The 23,377-nt window shown below is 30.6% G+C and overlaps 1 protein-coding gene across 1 annotated transcript; it reads right to left on the bottom strand.

The window, feature by feature from the left end:
* Positions 1-1,507: 1,507 nt before the first annotated feature.
* Positions 1,508-23,172, bottom strand: LOC100201081 (uncharacterized protein C9orf85 homolog). The gene is made up of 4 exons (XM_065815009.1): positions 22,914-23,172; positions 22,718-22,831; positions 1,870-1,952; positions 1,508-1,699 (listed from the first exon to the last, which is right to left on the bottom strand). The coding sequence occupies exons 1-4, from the start codon at positions 23,120-23,122 to the stop codon at positions 1,575-1,577; spliced, it is 531 nt and encodes a 176-aa protein (XP_065671081.1). The 5' UTR covers positions 23,123-23,172; the 3' UTR covers positions 1,508-1,574.
* Between the last annotated feature and the right edge of the window lie 205 nt (positions 23,173-23,377).

Genomic DNA, 23,377 nt, shown 5'->3' with positions numbered 1-23,377 from the left:
TTGAACTTTTTATTGAGCATTTAGCGTTAGTCTAATTTTTAGAGCTTGAAAAAACTTTGATTCTTTTAGTTTAAGTTATCATATGTGTGTGATTTTTGAAGTTTTAAAAACCATTATTTTCAATAAGATATAGTTCGATATTATTAATAAGATAATTTTGCAATTTTTAAACATTGAAACATAAGAATTATTTATTGTAGAAGTTATCAACTTGTATTGAATTTTCGTACAAAAAATTTGTGTAACATTTTCGTCATTGGTAAAATGCAGAAATGCGGAACGCGAATAAAATGCAGGAGTAAAGTTTGGAAATAAGGTTAAGGGCTTGGGGGCTTTAATGCATACATCGACTAATTTTGCATGCAAAGGAGTGCTGCAACATTGACTGAGAGTTTGGGTTGGGGCAGCGATATAGTTTAGGATTAGGAGAAATTTTCCGCTCAACACTTCCGCGTTTTACCCGGTAGAAATTTCTGCATTTTTCATTCCGACGTAATGTTAGCTGCTATCTGCTGTAAAAGAAAATAAGAACAATACAAGATGGTTTCCTGTCATTTGATGTTAGATTAATTTTTTATACCACATAACTTTTACAAAATTATACAAACTGTAAAATGTTAAGGACCTTATTTCTCTTTTTTAAGTGAGGAAAATGTCTAAAGCTAACATTTTTCAAAAATTTTGTTACTAAATAACTATTTACTGATTAAGCAGGTCCATCATATGCATACATTAATAAAATTTGTAACTAAGCAGGTCTTTTGTGAAATTAATTATTTTAATATAATGTAATAAAGAATCAATACACAATTTACAGAACCTTTCGAACACTTGAGATCTCAAAAAACTGATGGTCGAGGTGGTGAAATTTAAAAAAACCTAATCAAAAATACTTGTGCAAACCGGTAAACCAACATGAACTTGGTAAGGTGGTTTCATGAAAAAATATAAGCAAAATTGGTGAAAAAAAAGCAACTAGCATGCAAGCTGTAAAACCAGTGTCCCATATTAAAATTACTTTAAAATTAAAACTTTTGAGTAAATAAAAGCATAATTTTTTTTCATTTTCAACATTCCCTGTGCGCTCAACTTTGTTTTAAGTCTCTTAAGGGCCTCATACGCTTTGAATTCATATGTTGCGTTGCTGCTTGCAAAGTTTGAATCATATAGTTTTTCTACATTTGTACTATACAAGTTAATAGGTGAGGAAGGAGCCGAATCAAAATATTGAGGAGCTATTTGACTTTCTTTGATATTTGGCAGACTTATTTTTAATTTTTGCATCAGTATACTTCCAAATATCAAACAGTATTGCGCAAAATAACTTGAAGGAAAAACTAAATTAGGCAATTTTACAGTACACCTTTTTGCTAACTCAGGGGATCAATTTTTTATTGCAGAAAAAAGATAATTAAATGTCGCTTTAAAAAAATATGACAAAGTGTTACTTCATAAAATATTGCAACTATTTTATATATATAATAATACATGATTCAAATATAAGAGGTTAAAAACAAGGTCTGTATTATTTTTATTTCAACAAAAATTTTTACGACAATTATACAACTATATTTTTAGTCGTTTTCATAATCTGATATCTCGTCCGATTCATTTTCAGATGATTTATTCGTCTTCGTAAGACAGATTGAGTTTTTGCAGCCTAGTGATTTCTCTTTTTCAACTTGTCTTAAAAATGCTTCTTGAAATATAAAACAAAATTTTATTAAATTAAGTAATAAAATTTATACCATGATAAAAACAAATGAACAAAAAAATAAAAAATTGTTTTATAAATTAACTAATTTATAAAAGTAAATTTATAGAACATGTTTATAAGAAATAGAAATTAAAAAAACTAAAAAGACTTACTCTTTTCTCTTAACCTCATATGTTTTAACTCTTCCTCCAATAGACTTTCTTCTTTTTGCTGGTCAGAAACATCTTGAACAAGTCTAAAAAATTCATTTAGTAAAAGTATAGTATGCTGAGATTGTGGTAGTAAATGTGTAGAGAAATTGTGGAAGTAAAAGTGTAGTATGCTGAGTCATAATCAGAAATTCCATTTATAAATATCAAGTATCGTTTAAGATTAAAAGATATAATTTAAAAAATTTGCTAAAAAATATGAGAAAAGCTTAAAAAATTCGAATTGCTTAGAAAAGAATTAAAAAAGTTAACATGTCAAATGTTACTTATTTAATTTTCATAAGCAAATTAAAAAAGTGTTTCTTTATCTAAAAACTAGTTGAAAAATCTTTCATCTTATTTTCTACTTTTACTGCTGTTTGCTTTAATCTTTTTACAGCTCCGTTAATAAAAAGCAATACAGACCCCCCAAATTCCATAATAGAGACTGTTAACAACTACCAATTAAGTTTAACTTATGGATCTAGTGTTCTTAATAATAAAGACAAAAGTATGCATCTAAAGTTTTTTTTTGCAAGAAACAAAGTATTTCGGTAGATATCTAGTAAAAGATTCATTGTTAAAACTAATGAGCAAAAAGAGATTAAAGATAAAAAATTAATGAGAAAATAGAACAATAAGCATTAGAAAAGGATTAATTAAATTATGAGTTATTTAAAAAAGAAAGACATTTTTATCAAGCCAGAAAAAAGTTAAAACAACGATCGTTGTTGGAATAAGCTTTGTATAACATGTAAAGACTGTAAAGATTGTTTAGATGAAGCGTTAATAAAGTAGACGATTTTTTTTGTATAAGCAACTTAGAATTTTGGTCAGAACTCGAGTTGCTTATTTTTCAGCCAATTTCTATATCTCGAGTTGCTTAATGGTTGCTTAAGTTTCTTAGCCTAAATTTCAGTGTTTTTACGAATAAGAGACAAAATACGGTTTAATATCAAGTCTTTAACAGAAGAGTGCTCTTTACAACTAAAATCACTTAAATTCTAATAAAAAAAAAAGATCAAAAATGTTTCTCTTTTCTGCTGGATCTTTATTTTCTTCACCTCCACTTTCTTCGTCTTCTTGTCCGTCTGATTTTTCTACTTGTCCATCTAGTTCCTCGTCTTCTCCGTCTGATTCGTCAGGCAAAACATCAATAGGGTTATCCTTTACTTCGTCTGGAATAGAAGCCTCTGTGATTTCCACCGGGTTGTCAATGTCAACAGGGGGTGGAACAACATTAGCAGGTTTGCCTTCAGGATTTATCTTATCGTCCTCGCTACCATCAGCCGTGATAAGACATCCTGTTTTCGCAAAGCTTCTATAATGCATACGAAGAAATTTTTCGTCTTTGGATGTTTAACGGTAAGCTTCACCGACTCAACAAGTTTTCAAAATGCGGAGATCTTTTGCCGACAGTTTCCGACCATCGTTGCCAAGCCAGAGTTCGATGTTTTCATCATTTTCGAGCCAGATGTTTTGTTCTGCTTTAATATGTGATTTGAATGCTTTTCCTGGTCCAGCATCAACAGGTTGCCAAAAATGTGTCCCGTTGGGAACACCAAACCAGACAATACCTTTATGTTGTCGCACTTTATTCAAAAACTCATCACTGACTTGGGCTGTCAGGTTATCGCAGAACAAAACATACTCATCCAGGTTAGCGACAGCATAGGAGAGAGTGTTCTTCACCCATTACACGGAAAACGCTGTATCTGCCCATGCATTTGGTTGCCAGTACACATTTACATCACGGTTTGTAGATTTGGGGTCCTAATATCAACAAAATACCCTATGGAAACCCTTTTAAAGGGTGATAGTGCATGTCATATGGAACACAAAATGAGTGATTTGAAATTCCTGGATTAAAATCCAACAGACTTATTTAGCTTTGAATGTTTTACTACGAAATACCCATACATTTAGGCTATGGGTAGCCCAAAAAGTTTGTTGAAAAAAAATTTTTTTTGCATTTTTTTTTTACAAAACATATTAGCCTGTAAAATTCAAACCAATATTCTTTAATTAATTTATTTTCTAAGTGAGTTTGTTTTCAAGTTCTGTTACAACCTTGGATTTACATTAATGGATTACAGAGAAAAGGCATGTTCTGAAGAAAATTTTCCTTTCTACAAAAATTAAATTCTCTTGCTGTTGTAGTCAATGACACATTTTAAAAGGTGACTGGCATAATCTGGGTGCAATGGATCTCTCTTAAATCTCTCCCAGTGAGATTTGAAGTTGGAATGTAGAGCTTTTGTTGCCTGCTCACTAAAGAGGCCAATTCCAATTTGTTTCATCTTGATGAACTGTGGCACGTGGTAAAACACTGCATGCACTTTGGGAGTCACAGAAATAGGAAGGTTGGTGTAGCTAAGTTTGAACTGTTCAATCATGGATTCATAGTCAGTGTCGAGGCTTTTTCCAAAGCACAAAGTGACCACTGTTTGGAATAGTGTGAGCGTTTGAATGAAGCCGAGAGCTGGACTGAAACCTTCTTTTTCTGAAAGCTGTTGAAGCTTATCCAGACCTCTTAGAAGCTTCATGCAATCGTTCCCATTGAAATGCTCCCCATGGTAAGGCTGGATAGGGATATGAAGTGATGGAGGCCATTCCTTGGCCCTTGGCCACAGGTCGCAAAGATTTTTAAAGATGTGGTTCACAACTCCAAGTAATAAGTGGAGCTCCATTGATGGAATAGCCTCAAGGACAAACTTGTCATCTTGAAATTCAATCAAAGGTACATGAATGAAATTTTTGAATTCCTTCGACTTTCTTGAATTTCCTCCTGCCTGGATGTATTCAGAATGCTGTCTTCTGATCTGGCCAAAAGTCCGAAGTTGTCCACAATTTTCAAGACCTGGAGATGCAGCATCACACCAACAACAAGGGTGTTTGCTACTGTAAGACTGAATGCCACAAAGAATGTTGGCCAGCTTTAGGTCACAAGAGACAACCAAAGAACCTGTTTAGCATTTTTCTTTGACTTGAATGAGGTCGAAAATGGCCTTCACATTCTGGTAACTCTCAGGAGTGTTTTGTGACAGTGCTATCAGCATCTGCTGCTTAACACTCGTTTTTTTGGTTGATGCTGGTGCCATCAGCTTGATTGTCTTCTGTACTGAGCTGTGTGGAGGAGTCTCATCTTCTTCCAACACAATGTGAGTGAAGCTCACTTTCAGAAATGATCCACCACCATCAATCCCGAGTTTTAAAATGGAAGATTCTGATAGTTTTCGTGATGCTCTGAAAACATCACTGAGATTGCTGAGGCTCTGGCAGTGCACAACTTGACAAGTTTGACCATTCTCTGCCAATCTGATGTTGCTGACCATGAACTGATCATTAAGTATCTGGCCGGCTTGAGCAAACTTCAAAGGAAAACTTGGCTCCACCAATCTAATTGGGCTGGTTTGATTTAGTGCTGAACCTAGTTTTCGCATGCCATTGTTTGAAAGTCCTGTATTTTGCTGAATTTGAACCATATTTTCTGTTGTGAGTGATTCTTTGAATAGCTGCTGAGCCGATGACAGACCTTTAAAAACAATAAAATAACATCCATTAGGAAAACAAATATTTATTCTTGCAATGAGAATGATTTAAAGTAAAATTAGGTTGATGAAATAAAATTGAAGCAGGGTAATTAATTAGGAGATGAATTTTCAATAAAAGCAGTTGCAATTAGCATTTTAATTAATATAAAAGCATTCTTGTTTCTTTTTCTCATAATTAATTATTACAGGTCATTAATTAAATGTTTGTGAATCAACATTTTGAGTGCCTTTAATTTAGCATGATACTATGATAATTAACTAGACAATAGAAGTAATTACCTCTCCTCAATGGCAAAAGTTTTCCACAAGGCTGATAGTCTAATAGTGCCATTTGGAGATGCGCTTTTGGATGCAAAGACTGCTGCAGCCACTTGCTCTGCACCTACGGGATCATCTGTGGCCATTCTTCTCAGGTTTTTAATGGCAAGTTCCAATGGTGCAGTTGTGAAGAAGTCCTCGGCCAATAATTGACAAGCACTTTGTGCAGTGCTTTTCAGAACTCTGAGAAGTTTGCTTTGGAATTTTTTCCTTGGATTCTTTGACTTTGTCAAACGGATGCTTCTCCTTTCCTTTGATCTTGGCAACTTGGCATAAAAGGCACTCACAAACTGACGAAACTCTGGTTGTAGGTTTGATAAAAATTGACTTGAAGTCAAAAAGTTTAGGCACATGATTGATTTTTCCAGCACAAAGTTTTCCAATTTGAGATCTGCATGAAACACAAGTAGCCAAAGGCACTCTTTCATCACTGAAATCTATGTCTGCTTGAATCAGTTGAAGAATTTTCAACTTATAGTTTTCAGTCAACTCTTGATCACCCTTTTTCATGAATATAACACAAACAGATTTTCTGCAATCTTCATGAGTTTTTGCAAATGTAGGCATCTTTAAATTTATTTAAAAAGAGTTCACTGTGTTTACATTTTGCTTTCTTCTTTGAATAATTACTGCCATTTCTCGAAAAAATTATTGGCCGGTAATTTTTTAACCGAGGGGTAAAGTTTGAACTTGAGAATTTATCTTGATACATCGGAACAGCAATAAGATGCATATTTGGATAAAAGCTTTTAAAATAAAAAAGTTCTGTTTTCATGTATTACATTTGATATTATATATATCGTTTAAACAAAGCATGTCTTGTAGCATTTTAAGCACTTAAATAGATCGCATTATGGTATGCAAAAGCCTATAAACTTCTTGACCAAAATTATGCTTTGGATGTTAATGAGGGATTTCAAAACCCTTTATTTTGGGCTTCCATAGGCACGCACTATCACCCCTTAAAAAGGATTTTCATAGGGTATTTCATTGATATTAGGAACCAAATCTACAAACCGTGACATCAGTGTCATAGGCTAAAACTTCATCTTGACTAATCCTTTTCCCCTTACCTCTGAAAATCTACGCCAGCTTCACTATTCCTTCAGGACTGAAACATATTCGAAGGGTAGCTTGTCGCTTATCAAGCCCACTGCCAGGTTGAGCTACCCATACTCTATGGTCCCTTCGTTCCTTTCCCTTACTCATTAGTATTTTCGTATGTTCGTTTGCTCTCGACTAAAAACGTGAGTGGAATTTGATCTACATTGATTCTCTTTTTCGGTGGGAAACGCCCCCATTTTTTATCGTATGTGTGTTTGCCACTTCCAGACTTAATCAACTTTTCTCTCAAATTTGAATGCCATTTCATCAGAATCGGGGTTTGCTTCTTTACGTCAGCTTGGCGCTTACGTTGAACACACAGCATGCAAATCTTATTTTTCCTTAAGAAATGAGCGACTATTGATTTTGGCAATCTGTCAGCATTCGGGCTTTGTTGTAGATGAATTTGATTCGCTCGGACATACAACCACTTAAAGTTAACTTTTAGCTCCTTTTTTCTTGCTTCGGAGAATTTTTCATAAAGTTTGTTAAACAAAGCTTTGTGTTTGTCGCCTCTTCGGCATTTCCTGAATAACGCATTTTTCTTGTTTTCGTTGTACTTGTTGTAGATTTCTTTTTCCTTTGATTTCCATTGTGTAATCATACTCTTATGAACGTTATACTTTTTTGCTACATCCCTACTTAACATACCATCATTTAAGTCATTTAGCACATCAACCTTTTCTTTAACATATAGCTCTTCCGTTTGTCAGCAATTTTTGGTAATTCGTTAGCTTCAACATCAGTAACAAGCTTCTCTAAAACCAATTTCACAGTTTTTTCAATATTATCGTACTTGTTCTTTCCATCAATGATTTGATCTAAGCTCATTGATTTCGGATCTTTGTCAGTTTGAGCAATATCCGTATGTGATAACTTATTTTTTCACCAAAACTCGTGGATCGAAAGGGCTTGTGTTTTCAGTGATTTTTTGCAAACAATACATTCAAACAAATTATCTTCTTTTTCCTTCGGCACTACATTTACCAACTCACCACGATGACAAATCTTTTTGGTAAAACCAAAGTTGAACAAATTTGTCTGCTTTCTCTTACTCATGATTTTAACAGCGTTGTCAACAACATACACAACAACAACACTACTGTGATTACGTTCTTTTGAAATCGTTAATCTAAAAGAAGTCATTACATTGCAGAGAAAAAAATTGATTCGAACGCAAAATCGAATGTTTTCATTTCTCAAAAAAACGTGTACGGCAATTTTTTAAACTACATAAAGCTATGTTTTATATCCAACATAAAAATAGTATTTGACAGTAAATAAAGGAACTTTTTGAGTGCTTTGATTTTTATGCGCAATTTATGAGTTGCTTATGTTAACATTTGTTCAGAACTGAAGTTGCTTAATATTTTTTCACATCGAGTTCAGTTGCTTATAAACGAGTTGCTTATACAAAAAAAATCCTGTAATTAAGTTGTAATGATACAAGACGGATTGTTCAGATGAAGCGTTAATAAAGTAATTAAGTTGTAATGACACAAGGTTATGATTAGGTTGTAAAACGTCTTTAAAAATTAATTTAAAAAGACAAAGCTATTTTATTTTTGTTTAAATTATTTTTTTAAATCTTTCCAGACGTTTTTTTTTAAAATGAGGTTTGAATGCTATCCAGATTTCTTCAGCATTACTTTATAAACGTAAAATTTTAGGGTTTGAATACTTTTTTTTAGGGTTTGAATACAAAAACTTTTTGAATAACAAAATCAGAATTTATATTAAAATTATTTTTGTGATCAGAATTTTGGTCCAAAACTTTATCTTTCAATAAATTGAGATGGAAACTTCTCAACAGTGTGGCCAGATGAAATTTAGTACTCAAATTGGAAAAAAAATGAAAGTAACATTTGCTTCATTTGGTCGGTATAAGACTTGTAATTTTGAGGTTATTATTACTGATGATTAAACATTATGATGTTAAATACTTATAAGTTAAAAATCCCAACAGCCAATTCAAATTTATAAACTCCATTCAATTTCATGGCTTGAAATCGTGTCATATTTATATAAAGTGGTGTAACTCGTTTTAACCACATAAGAACAATTTATTGTATAATTATATATGTATATATATGTGTGTATATATATATATGTGTGTATATATATATATATATATATATATATATATATATATATATATATATATATATATATATATTTATATATATATATATATACACACTTATATGTTGTCTGAAAGTTTTCTTCCATATTTTGTTGACAAAAAGTAAAAGTTAAAATGCAAGACCGGATTTTTTTTTTAATTAATTGATAGACTGCCTGGCCCAACCAAACCCTCAGTCGATGTAGCAGCACTCCGTTGCAAGTCAGGTTATTTATCAGTCGATATAGCAGCACTCCCTTGCGAATCAGGCTATTTGTCAGTCAATGTAGCAGCACTCCCTAGCGAGTCAGGCTATAAGATAGTCGATCTAGCAGCACTCCGTGCATGATTTACAGTAAAAAAAAATAAAAATAAAAATATTTTATTAAAAAAAACAAAAATAAAAACATTTTAATAAAAAAAAATAAAAAATAAAAACATTGTTTATATTGTTAAAAACATTCAGAATGTTTTAAAAAACATTCTGGTCAATTAAATTTGCGTTTTTGCGGCTTTTTTAAAAAACAATTAATTTGTAATTAAATTAATGATTTTTACTTTCTGACAACACACAACTGTTGGACGAAAGTCTAAAGTATTTAAAAGTGACGTATGTGTTGGCGTAAGAATCACTTTTTTCCTTCCGCTCTTCCCAAAGACAACAAGTTTGTTGTCTTTGGGAAGAGCGGAAGGAAAAAAGTGATTCTTACGCCAACACATACGTCACTTTTATACGTCTATAGTTATAGATCTATATATATACTTAGGTCGTTAGGAAAGTTCGTAGAACTTCCCTATAAAAAAAAATAAAAATAAAAAAGTTTTTTTTAATTTTATTTTATTAAATGTTCAAAATATTGTCCATCATTATTTATACAAAGTTGCATTCTTTCAATGTTCCATTTGTCAAACGTTTTTTTATACTCTTCTTTGGGTATACTTTGAAGTAGCTTTGTTATGTGAGTATTTTGACTTTCAACGTCAGTATCGTCATCAAGATTTTTTTTATCAAGTCAAATAGCCAATAATTGGATGGAGCTAAGTCTGGTGAGTATGGTGGGTGGCGAACTATTGTAACTCCAGCTTGGTTTAGACAATTTGTGGCGGTTTAAGTCACATGGGATCGAGTGTTATCATGGAGAAATTTGAAATTTTGAGTGTCTGTTTTAGGACTTTGCTTATTTATTTCGCATATAAGAAGTTTCAAACAACTTTTTATATAATATTTGCTAGTAATGGTGTCTCCCTTTTCAACATAACCCAAATAAACAACACCTGTTGTTTTGAGGAAGGTGTAGAACATGTTTTTCGGCTTAAACCTGTATGAACATGTTTTTCGGCTGAAACTTAGTCAACTTGTGTCCAACTTGTCTCAAATAAAACCACAACTCATCCCCTGTAACAATATCACATAGTCTCCATGGGCCATTTCTGAAAAGGGTTAAATTTTCCTTACATGCCTCAACTCTTGTGATTTTGATTGATTAACGTGTGGGGTATCCAACGTGATGTTAATTTTCTTTTTTTAAGTGTGTTGTGAATGATTTCGTTGATAGTAAAACGATTAATCAATGTTAGGGCTTCAATTATATTATGTGTTGCATGCGGATTTTCTTAAATAATGGCTCGCACACATTTAATATTTTCAGCTGTGTACGTGGTTTGAGGGTGCCCTGAGAGGATCATTTTCGAGACTCTCTCTACCATCTTTAAATAAAGTAGTCCAGTTGGCAACTGTACTATATTTTGGAGCTTGGTCACCATGAACTAAAACCAATTCATCGGTTATGGCTTGTGCTGAAACTCCAACTAGAGCATGGGTTTTAATATATGCTCAATATTTAAACTTTTCCATTTTTAAATTTTTTCTTTTAAACATGAATAATAAAATTTAAATAACTTTTTTAATAAATATTCAAAATATTTCAACAATTACTTAAAATGTTTGTAATTAAACAGTTTAAAATGGTATATAAATATTTAATTATTTCCTGTCTCATTGTACCTTTTTAGATGAAGTTCAATGAACTTCTCTGACGACCTAAGTATATATATATAACTATATATGGTCAAACCTTTGTTTCACTTTTTTTTTTGCTGACCTGATGCCGACCTCATACAGATTATTTTTTCTAATTCCGAGGGTTGATATATATATACTAGAAAATTCATGGGCGCCCGTTTTCAGCAACCTTTTACACTTGTAAATGATATTTATTATGAGAAGTAAAGCCGGTGAAGGCAAATAAATTTTATACATATTATGCATACCTGATGAGTGTTTATAAATGAAAAATTAAAAATTTTAATGACTGAAAACAAATGTTAAAAATAAAAATTCTAAGTTAAAAAGTTTCATTAAAGAATTTCTTTATAAATTTTAATTAAGAGCATTAAAAATAATGCCTTTCCTTAAAAGCAAGACATGTTATGTGCATTTAAGTTATTTATTAACTGAATTACTTAGCTATTTATTAACCGCTGCACAGTTGACCAGAGGTGAGCAAAACCCTTCAAAACCAACTTTTATATTGGAGTAGTTTCTTTTTGTAAATGTATTCTAGAGATCCCAAGCACTCTAAAACTGATATAATTTTTTCCCTACTGTGATTTTTGAGCTCAGTATATCAATTTTACTACAAAAATGGCAATATTTTATTATTCAAATATTGGTGAAAATGTTAAAAATCATATAAAAATGAAATATGAGGGCAGCAAGACAATTTTACATTTTAATTTCATTATTTAATTTACATTAATTAAGTTTATATTAGTCTATTGACATCATATATTGAAATAAGAAGAAGAAATATGAAGACTTATTTTTTATGCTTACTTTTTTTAAAAGTGTTTTTCAATAAAACCCTTAAAATGTGCAACATTTTTTTGAACGCTTACCTTTACACAAGCTGAAAAACACTAGGCCACGCAAGTGATCTTGTGGGGCCTAGTGTTTTTCAGCTGCGGTCTACAGGGTGACAAAATTTGGGGGCTTACTGGTTTCCAGCCTCCAATCATTGCAATTTTTTGCAAAGCATCATTATTTGACATAAGTATAAACATACAAATATTTGGAGTTTATTCCATGTCTGGAAGTTAGCTATCTCAAACACCAAAAAATGTTGGACCCGTCACTGAATATTTATAAAAGTAAAAAGTTTTTATTTATGTAAAAAGAAGAGTTTAGTTTAGTAAAGAGTTAAAATTAGCTTGTTTTACAAGAAAATAAGTTTTTAAATTTCTCATTGTGTTGAAAGCGAGAAAACTACATAATCTAGTACTATCAGTTTGAATGTCATCTAAATAACTTTTCTAAAATGCCATTTTCATCTGGAAAATTGTTCCTTTAAATAATGCTCATAAAATGGAAAAACAAATTTAATTGTGAAAAATAGTCATTTCACACAGAGAGCATTACAAAATAAAATTTTCCTCAAACAAATTATGATCTTATAATGAAAATGCTTTGCAGCTACGTTACTAAGGCGCCCAGAATAAGAAGGAGTCAAAAAAAGGTCAAAGACTCTGACCAACCTGAGGAGGCCAAAGGGCTCCTAATGTACTAATGTATGATGTATGTCATCATCAAGATTCTTATATATACATATATATAAAAAAAATGTTAATAAAGTTCAACTTTATTTAACGTTATTTGTTTAAATTCACAATATCAAGTACATAAAATAAATTAAAGTCACAATATCAAGTACATAAAATAAGTTCTGAGTTTGATCCCCACCATGTCCTTGGTAGTACTGCGCTCAACCTGTTTCTCCGCGCAGCGGCTTTGTTCGTCGAGGTTCGTGTTTTGGAGTTATAGAGTTGAGAGAGGGTTATAACCACTATTGAGTAGCCTCCTTATCTGTAGTGGCCTTCATGGCCTTGAGGAGGTGAATAACAAAACAAAAAAAATAAAAAATAAAAAAAAATCATGAAAATATATCAACAATTCATGACCACACCTAGCTGTGCATAGGTGTGGTCATGAATTGTCAAGATATTTATTATAACCACTCCTGGAGACCAAATATGGCCAGAATTGATTTTCCTGATATCAATTACCTATATTTAGACATACAACATGTAACATCTAATTGAAAAACCATCTGAATATTTCTTGACCACCCCTAAAATGATCACCTGAGTAGTCATGACGACTCTTGAAGATGGAATATGCCCAGTTTCGAATTCTCTGACAGTAATTACCAATATTTAGACACACAACATGTCCCATCTAATTGAAAAACATCGGGACATCTCAGGACCACCCTTGACATCCCCTAAAATAACCACTTGTGTGGTCATGACCACTCCAAAATTAATGGAGCCCAAAAATAAAATCCTTGGCCCCAAAAATCTCTATAAACTGTATCATATTTAACCCATAAATAGTTTTGCTATTTTTAGACAATTCTGGCGCACTGTGTGTCGTGTCTTTTATTATATTAATGTTTGTTATTATTAATATATTAGCAACAATTGGTTAATTAATAAAAAATATTTTAAAAAAATGAAAAAGGACTCTAAAGGATTTGTTTAACCACTATACAATATTGTAACTCAATAAGTTAATAAAGTTTAAATAAAATGAATTTGTTTTGTAATTAACGCGCTTTAAAATAAAATAACTTCTGTATGATTAATACGTAAGCTTTACATCAGGGTTACACTATCAGTGAATCAATGACCTGGGTATATATATATATATATATATATATATATATATATATATATATATATATATATATATATATATATATATATATATATATATATATTAGGGCTGTTCATGTGAACACAGGAAAAAAAAAATTTTTCTCGGATTTGAATGCATAGTTGTTTATTTTGTGCCATTTGACATAGTAATTGACTGTGGAAAAAATCTTTCCAATCAGATAATGTTTAGGGGGTGCTCAATGACCATAAAGTTTTACGAAAAACGTCAAAAACGTGTAAAAAGTTCCAAAGTTCCAAAAATTTCTAGAACCTGGTTAGTTAGATTTTTTCCACTGAAATATTGTCTGATTGCATGCTATATAGATTAATTAAAGTGCAGCAGATTAACTGTCATCAGGGCACCAGACTAAAAAATGTCTGCTAGTGTTTAAAACAACTGTGTTTATATCATTTTGTTAAAATTTGTATTCATAATTTTAATACTATTATTTAACTCAATTTAGAATTTGTTCAAACAGAATAAAAAGGTTTACAAGTATAAATATTATTTTTATTTGGAATTTCAGTTTGACAACAAATGTATTAATATTTTGATAGTACCTAACCTTAGTAACCTATTACAGAAAACTAGCATGGTAGTCTGGTAGTGTATTGTTTGTTATTAAGTGCAGATAATAATAATTTCTAATTTGAAAATATTTATTTAATTTCTTTAGTAATAATTATTATAATATATTGCTGCAGCTGCATAAACCAACAATTGAATGATAAGTTTGTATAATATGGTATTGAGTTTTGATTTTCTCATAATATTTCAGTTATCATTGAAATGGCAGCATCATCTCGTGTTGCTATCTCTACACGACTTCAAACCAAAATCTTTTTAATTGGACAACCAGAGCCAAATCTTCCAGATAAAGTTCTTCCCTTAACATCTGATGTTTTAAAAACATTTTTTTATCATCTTAATTCAACCAAAAAGTCAGTGCCTGAAAGTCTTAAAACAACTGTTGATGAACTGATTATTATTTGGAATAAAGCCCGTATTCCGACAGCATTTCATCCGAATGTAGTCTTAAAGTTGAAAACTTTAGTCCAGGAATTTAAATTAATAAAAAAAAAAAAATCCAGATTGTCAGATTCTCAGAAATCGAGAGAGAAATCATTTACAGACACCATTGGCCTACTTTTTGACATTGCCCACAAGGATGCTGAAGCCATGATCAGAATTGAAGAAGATAAAGAATTTTTATTGGATCAGAGATGTCAGAGAAAAATGGTGATGTTTGGAGAGGACAAAGAACTTTCAAAATTAGAAGAAAGAAATGAAGCAAGGAAACAAGCAGAGAGAGAACGAAAGCTAAAAGAAGAGCAAAGACAATCTGGTGCGAGTGCAATAGTTCCTGTTATTGAACCTTTACATGACGAAAGTTATAGTGATGACAACGATAACGATGCTGTTGATAATGACAAAATGGTTGATAGAGATTTTGAGATAGAAATCCCTGTTTATTACAGACAACAAGTCAGTAAAGCAAGTTCTTCAGGGTCAGCTGAATCAAGTTTAGCAAGTACTCCAAAACGACAATGTATCTTAGATACAATTCTTGACTCGCCTGATGTTTCATCAACATTAGACAGAATTAATCTATCTGACACAAAATTTACTATACTAGCAGCACCAATTGCAAGGGCTGGTGGACAGAACCTCGATGATGGATCATTGTCACGTTCTACAGTCCGTAGAAAACGAACCTATCATCGATCAAATATTGAAGCCACTGTTCGAACTGAATTCTGCGATTTGGACAAACCACCATTAATCGTCCACTGGGATGGCAAACTGATGATAGATTGTACAAATTCTGCAGCCCCTAAAGCAAATGTTGACCGGCTATCTGTAGGTGTGACAGGTCACAATGTTGACAAAATACTTGGAATAGCAAAACTATCAGCTGGAACTGGAGAAGCCCAAGCAAAAGCAGTTATTCATCTGCTTAATTTCTGGGACATAATTGGTGATGTTATTGGAATGAGTTTTGATACTACAGCCTCTAACACTGGCTCCAAAAATGGTGCATGTGTAATTCTAGAGAAACATATAGGTAGAAATTTGTTATATTTCGCTTGCAGACACCATGTTCATGAGATCATAGTAGCAGGAGTGTTTGGATCACTATTTGGACCATCATCTGGTCCCAACATACCTCTTTTCCAGAGATTTTAGCAATATTGGCCCAAAGTTAATCAAGGAAATTTTAAACCTCTGGATGACATTCGAATGAAAATACCCCTGGTGCAAGAACTACAAAATGAAGTGATTGCATTCCTCAAAGAAAACCTGCATGTTAAAATGCCAAGGGATGACTACAAAGAAATCATGGATCTCTGTCTGTTAATACTTGGAAAACTGCCTTATCAAGAAGAGAAAAATTATCATTTCAAGATCCCTGGTGCTTATCACATGGCTTGCTGGATGGCCAAGGTTATTTATTGTTTTAAGATTTATTTATTTCGTGAAGAGTTCAAGTTGACCACAAAAGAGGAAAAAAATCTCTGTGAATTTTGCTTATTTGCTAGTCTGGTTTATGTAAAATCTTGGATATCATGCACAAATGTTAGCGATGCTCCAGTTAATGACTTGTTTCTGTTTCAGCAACTTAAGCAGTTTGCAGTTGTGAATAAAACGATTTCCGAAGCAGCAGTCAAGAACTTTCAAAACCATTTGTGGTACCTTTCACCAGAATTGGTCCCACTAGCTTTGTTTTCAAACAAACTTCAAACGGAAGAGAAGCGAAAAATGATTTCCAACATGAAATTTCACGGTGAGAACTGGTCTGAAAGGTTGATCAAATTAAAGAACATTGAAAGTCTAGAGAAGAAATCTCTGGACATGCTGGTGACATCAGTTTCAGCAAGTGCGTTGCGGTCAATGAAGGTTGATATTGATTTTCTGTTCAACAACGATCCAGCTACCTGGAATGATTCCCCAGAATACCAAGAAGGAAAAAATTTAGTATATTCATTGAAAGTAGTAAATGATGCTGCCGAACGATCTGTGGCTTTAATGTCGATGTTTAATGAATCGATTACAAGGAATGAATCTGAAATGCAGAGGTTAATTCAGGTGGTTGAGGATCACAGAAAGCGAGTGCCAGATGCCAGAAAGTGTACTCTAAAGAGTTATAGTCCTCGCTAGCATTAACATTGCACGAACTATAACATTACGATAATTAAATGTTAATTGCTCATATGTTTTTTTGTTTATAATTCGTATTTTAATCAATGACAAAGAGTCAAAAATCCTAGTGTTTTATTTTGGAAAAATTCTGATATAACAAAAACCGCAGAACTTTAGTCGTATTGCAGTATTTTATTTCATTAATTTCTCTGCTAATAAACCAGTCTAAAGTGGATGTGGATTGTAATTTGTATTCAGAATTTAATATTTAGAGATAATTAAAACTGATCAAATCTGAAAAATCTAATTAACCGGGTTTTAGAAATTTGTGGAACTTTGTTACTTTTTCCATGTTTTTCACATTTTTCGTAAAACTTTATGGTCATTGAGCACCCCCTAAACATTATCTGATTGGAAAGATTTTTTGCACAGTTAATTACTATGTCAAATGGCACAAAATAAACAACTATGCAATCAAATCTGAAAAAAAGTTTTTTTTTGGACAGCCCTAATATATATATATATAGTTTGATATATAAATTTACTGTTTTTGGTAAAAGGCTCATAACGATTCTTTGTGTTTAAAGAAGACAAAATCAAGTACACTTTATGTAAAAACTATTAAATTTAATTTAGGAAATTGATTAAATTTTATTCGTTTTTTCAGAAACCACACAAAACACAAATTAATAGACTGGAATGTATTTAAAAACATTCAGAATATTTTTATTATTTTAATGTTTACATACATCGACTGACAATTAGGTAGAACCATGTGATGAGTGCTGCTACATTGACTGACAAACAGATAAACATGCGAGGAGTGCTGCTGCATCGACTAAGGCTTTTGATTTAGGCAGGCATTCTATCCAGTCATGGACAGGAAAGGCGCACAATCGCACTATATTCCTGACCATGTTTGCTTTTTTTTTTTTTGAAAGCTTGACCACTGGTTTTTAGCTATTTGAAAATGTGCTGAAAAACCCGACAAAAGAAAGAAAATTATAAACAAGCTAAACTATAAAAAACTAAAGAAATCTTAAAAAGAAATATAAAAAAAAAAAAAAAACTTAAACTATAATTTAAAAAAAAAAAGCTCAACTACCCGAAGAAAATAAAGACTCTATTAGAAAGTTATTTTTAATTATGCTTATATTTACATTAAGGTTGAATAACTTTAAAACTTAAATCTTTTCTAATGCTTTTTACATCTGTTAATTAAACGCAAACTTTAGTATAAACTATAGGCCTAAATTAAACAAATTGTAATGCAATAAAATTTTAAATATTAATTATCTTAATTTACACAATTAAGACTTATCAAAGATGATATTAAATGCGAGCGCTAGGGTCGGTGTGAGTTTTGAGCTTCAGTATTTTAATATGGACTTTTATTTTTTTAATTTTCAAAATAGTATTATATACTTTAACTATAATTTTTGTTTATCAATCTTAAAAATTTATTCCTTTCTTTTTTTCAAAGTTTATTGGAATAAGCTGTGACGTAACTTTTTTTCTCTAGGAAAAAATCCGTGCATTTAAAAAATGAATATGGTAAGGGTTAGGATTAGGAAATTCATAGACCAATATAGTTAGAGTTGCTGTGGATATTACAGACATCGATCCACGTAAATAGGGATAGGAATAGCATATATTCGTTGTATCAAAATATTTTATTTAAACTCTTATACATAAATTGATAGTGTAAAAACAATGTATGGCAAGGAAGTGGAAGAGCTTTTCATAACCCCTAATAGAATAAGTAATGAAGAGGAAGCAGAACTTCTTGACAATACCCCTGATGTTGTTTAGTACATGGGTTTTTAACTTTTTATTACTTATTAATTTTTAAAAGAGGAAAAAGTTGTATGCAAAAAAAAAATAAGTTTAAGTATAAAGAGATTTTTAAAATGGCATCTTCTGCTAACACAACTAATGTTAATAAACCAATATCTAAGAATTTAAAAACTTTTCTTTCGTGGGTTAAAGAAACAGTTTTAAAAATAGCTATAACTTTGGCAGTTTTTAAGTTTTCTGAGAAATACCACTTGAGAACGAGATACTAAAAATGTTAGAAAGAATTCTTAAAAGTTCCACTTTTAATAGTTTTAGAATTTTAACAGGCAGACCGTTTGGTCCAGAAGCTTTATTTGCGTCTAAAGAGTTGATAATTTTTGAAATTTCATGTTCGTCAGTTGGTTTTATAAAGAAAGGTTTTTGAAACGGATTTAATAAGTAATATGCGAAATGATTCATGGATGAAGGAATTGTTGCCTGGACATCCTTACCAATGTTAGTAAAGTAGTTGTTAAAAGCATTACAAATATCAAAGAAGTTTGTTATTGTTTTATTGTTATGTATGATTACATTAGGAGTTATTTGAGAGTTACTTTTAATATTAATGTTTTTGATACCTTTCCAGGTTGCTTTTATATTTTTTATGTTTTCAGTAAAATAATTATCATAGTATTTTTGCTTTCTTTGAGTTTAGATTGGAGGTTATTACGAAATATTTTATACTCATTATGAAATAAGGTTTTATTTGTTTGATTTTTAGACCTAATATATATTTTTAAGAGATTATTTTTGTGCTGTATAGAGTGCTTGAGTTCTTCTGATATCCATGGTTTAGTCTTGAATTTAATGTTTTGTTTGTTAAGCTTTTTCAAAGGCACATGAATATCATGCAGTAAATTAATGTTGGAAATAGTATTCTCAAGAGACTGAGTACAATTATCAAGGTATATTTTTGGTTCTCTGTCTTACCTAATTTAATGAATCGTTTCTAAATGCAACTTCATTGAAACTTTTCCAGTTTCTTTCCTGGATTAAGAGCTTTTTATTAGGTGGTGGTTTAAGAATATATTAAGTTATCAGAAATTGGAGAAGATGATCTGAGATTGTGGTGGTAAGATTCCCAGCTTTATATTTATTTGATTTAATATTTGAAAAGATGTTGTCAATTAATGTTAGATACGAGTAGGGTGGACAATGTGAGGTAGAAAGTAATTTGAGGTGAGTGAGTCTAAAAAGTCTCTATTATATGATTTTTAGTATATTATATCTAGTATACTTTATTTTGTTTTGTTAGGTTTTTGAGTGACGGATTGAGATAGAATGATAGGAAGTTGTCTGAAGACATTTTTGGATGCCTGTAAACACAACCAACAATAATATTTGATTTTTTTGGATTTATAATTTCAATGAAGACAGATTCTAATTCTTTTGATTTATAGATGTGGAGATCGTTTCTGGGTTTATAGGCAAGTCTGTTATTTATATATAATAATGCACCACCTGCATGTGATTCATATGGTGTGTGTTCATAGGAATACCCATTAAGTGTTAAGTTGCTAGTTTGTGGGCTTTTTTTATTCAATCTGGTTTCTGATATACCAATTATGTCAAATTCAAGTTTTGTTGATTGGAGTAGATTTTCAAGGTCATCAAAATGTTTCGAGAGTGATGAGATATTGATATGAAAGACATTGAGGATGCTATTTATCCATTGCAACTCAAAAACACCAAAAACAGAAAATAAAAAAATAAAAATGAAATAAACATCACAAAAAGTGCTATATTATATATTACTATATTATTAATATTATGCTATATTATTATATTATATAGCTTAATTTTTATATAATATATATGGCTTGAATAACATTCAAATATAATGCCGCAAATCAAAATAAAACAAACAAACAAACAAAAAAAAAAGTGCGAATCTAAGGATACCATTGCTTAAACTCCAAAGCTATAAGCGATTTGTTGACTCAAAAAGATTTTAGAAAAACATACTTGGAATCCTCTTTCTTTTCGCAAAAAAAAATAAATTATTTGATAATTTATTTAATAGCATTTTAAAACTATATTTAAAAGCGTTTAGCGTTGTGTAAAAACATTTCACTAGAAAGTTTATTCTCTAATGAAATGTTTTTACACAACACATAACAACAAAAAAATAACTTTGCAATGTTTTTGACTATTAAATTTATGGTTTCATCAAAAAGTTTATTGTGAAACAATAACTTTCATTGTTGTTTTTAAAATTAACTGTACAAGTTGTTTTAAAAACATTTACATGGTAAAAAATACATTTGTTAACTATATAGTATCTTTCAATAATTTAAATAAAACGTTTCTTATAGAAGTCGTTTTTCTAAACATTCATTAACATAGATTGATGAATTGATCGCTACAGCCTTGGAAGTGCGAAACAATGGCTCGGACATACCATGGTCAGATATGGCTATCCACATTAATAACTTTTTTTGAAATTTCTCTTTTCCTATAAAACGAACATTTTCTGGGCATGTTTTTTTGTTGTTTGTGTAGTATCCAGAATTTCCAGGCATATTGTCCCCTGCAAAACAAAAGTATTTTTCGTCATCGATGACTAGAAGCAATTTTGTGTTATAGAGTTGGTTAACTAGTTTCCTGCTTCTTGTTCTTGTCTTTATTTGTTGTTCTGTAGTGTATTTTGGAGTGTTTTCATGTTTTCTATATTTAATATTCATTTTTTTTAACTGACGACCAATTGTCGATTGATTTACACTGAATTTAATACCTATTTTCTCTGACTGACCCCTTTTCGATTGTTGACAAGTCACGTTAATTCGGCTTTCTTTTCTCTAGTCCAGGATGTCGGACGACCAGGGTGCTTTCCATCAGAAAACGATTGAACAGTTTCAAGTCTTTTTAGGTTATCATATATTGTACTTCGAGCAAATCCTTACTTTTTAAAATGATTTACGATTTTTTTTTTTTATATTAGGTTTACTTACAAAAAACATTTTTAGTCGCTTTCAAAAAGATTCTCGTTCAGCTGCATTTAACCTCATTTTAAATAATTGTGTTTCAAATAATAAAGTTTATATTTTATAGAACGTTTATGCCTACGCATAAACGCATAAAACCACAAAATCTAATTATTATGCTCAAAAAATGAAATTAGAATTTGTCCCATAACTTCCGCATCACCCGTTAATAAAATACAGTTAGAGATTTTACTTTTCTTGGAACTATTTATTGAAACTTTATAAGATCTGTTATACTGATTTTCTTTGTTTCAATTAACTGATATGTTGAACTGAACTGAATATGAACTGATATAGCAATTAACTGATATGTTGCTGTGATACCTATTTCTGTTTTTATTTTTGTTTTATATTTCTTTAGAGTTTTAAATCATCTTCATTGAACTGCTAATGCCTCCAAGAAAAAATTGACGAGTTGTTTTTTTATTGCAATTGATTTTTTTCCTTAACTTTAATCAAAAGCATGCTCGGAAACTTTATGCTTTTTTTTAAAGGGAAAGTTTGTTTCTTAACAGAAGAGTCAATTATTTTTACCTACTAAGGTCAATTTATGTTGATCATCAATATTGTTTGTTTTTAAAATTTTTGAATTTATTGAAATGTATTTCTGGTACAGGAGGTATTTTACCTAAAAATTATTTTTTTTACCAAAGATGTAAAAAAGATGCAAATGTATGAGCACTTATAAATAAATAAAATATTTGACACAAAGGAGGAATTATATATATATATATATATATATATATATATATATATATATATATATATATATATATATATATATATATATATATATATATATATATATATATATGTTTTTTGCTACATTACTAAATGTTTGTTTTTCTAAAAAAAAAAAGGTAATTCAAATAGTTCAATTAAAACTAATAAGACTAAATGTCTAAGTGAGCTTAAAAATTAAAAGAAAAATTTTAATAAATATTTATTGTTTAATAATAACCATTTGTCAAATGTCCACAAAGTATTGTTTCAATTATTATTTTATTCAATTACTTTTTTTAATAAAATAACTTACGTTCCAACAAGATCTGCATTTTTGTTGCATTTAGCACAACATGAATTTTCAGTGACACATTGACTACACACTATATGATAAGCAAATTTAACATTGCGGTTGAAGCATCTTACACTAAATTTGAATAAATTTTCATCAAAAAAAAAAAAAAAAACCTACTTTAAATAAAAAAATTAGGGTTTTATATAAAACTTACCATTTACCTGGTACAGTTAATGGTTTATATTTTTTATATTTTATTTTCCATTCAATACAGTCTTTGCAACGCTGACAAACATTTGATACACTCAAATTATTTATTGCTTTCATTTTGCCAGTAGTATCATGCAAATCATTTTTAAATGCAAATTCATTTTTATGTTTTGGTCCTTTTTTCTTAACAACATTTCCTCGTTGACTACTCATTTATTAAGAAACCACTAAATAAATTTTAAAAACATGTGAAAGGTATTTTTGTATGAGAAAACATTCAAAGCGTTTCAAATGTTTTCATTTGATAAGGTTCAAATCAAAAATAAAAATTTTTCAAGATAAAATGATATATTCAAAATTATAATATGCTTTCTTATTATTGAAAAACTTTTTAAAATCTTGAATAACTATAACACTTATAACTTCTTAACTCAAAAAGACAACAATATTAATGTCTGACCAATAGAA

This window comes from Hydra vulgaris, chromosome 13, assembly GCF_038396675.1.
Source record: "Hydra vulgaris chromosome 13, alternate assembly HydraT2T_AEP".
NCBI lineage: Eukaryota > Metazoa > Cnidaria > Hydrozoa > Anthoathecata > Hydridae > Hydra > Hydra vulgaris.
Note: the sequence above shows the minus strand (reverse complement) of the source record. Positions and strands in the feature narration are given on the sequence as shown.

Excerpts from the sequence above, each read along its gene's own strand:
- LOC100201081 (XM_065815009.1), bottom strand. The coding sequence starts at position 23,122 with ATGAGTAGTCAACGAGGAAATGTTGTTAAGAAAAAAGGACCAAAACAT. Across the intron at positions 22,832-22,913 it reads TTAACTGTACCAGGTAAATG|TGTAAGATGCTTCAACCGCA; the intron begins GTAAGTTTTATA and ends ATTCAAATTTAG. Across the intron at positions 1,700-1,869 it reads TATGAGGTTAAGAGAAAAGA|AAGCATTTTTAAGACAAGTT; the intron begins GTAAGTCTTTTT and ends TTATATTTCAAG.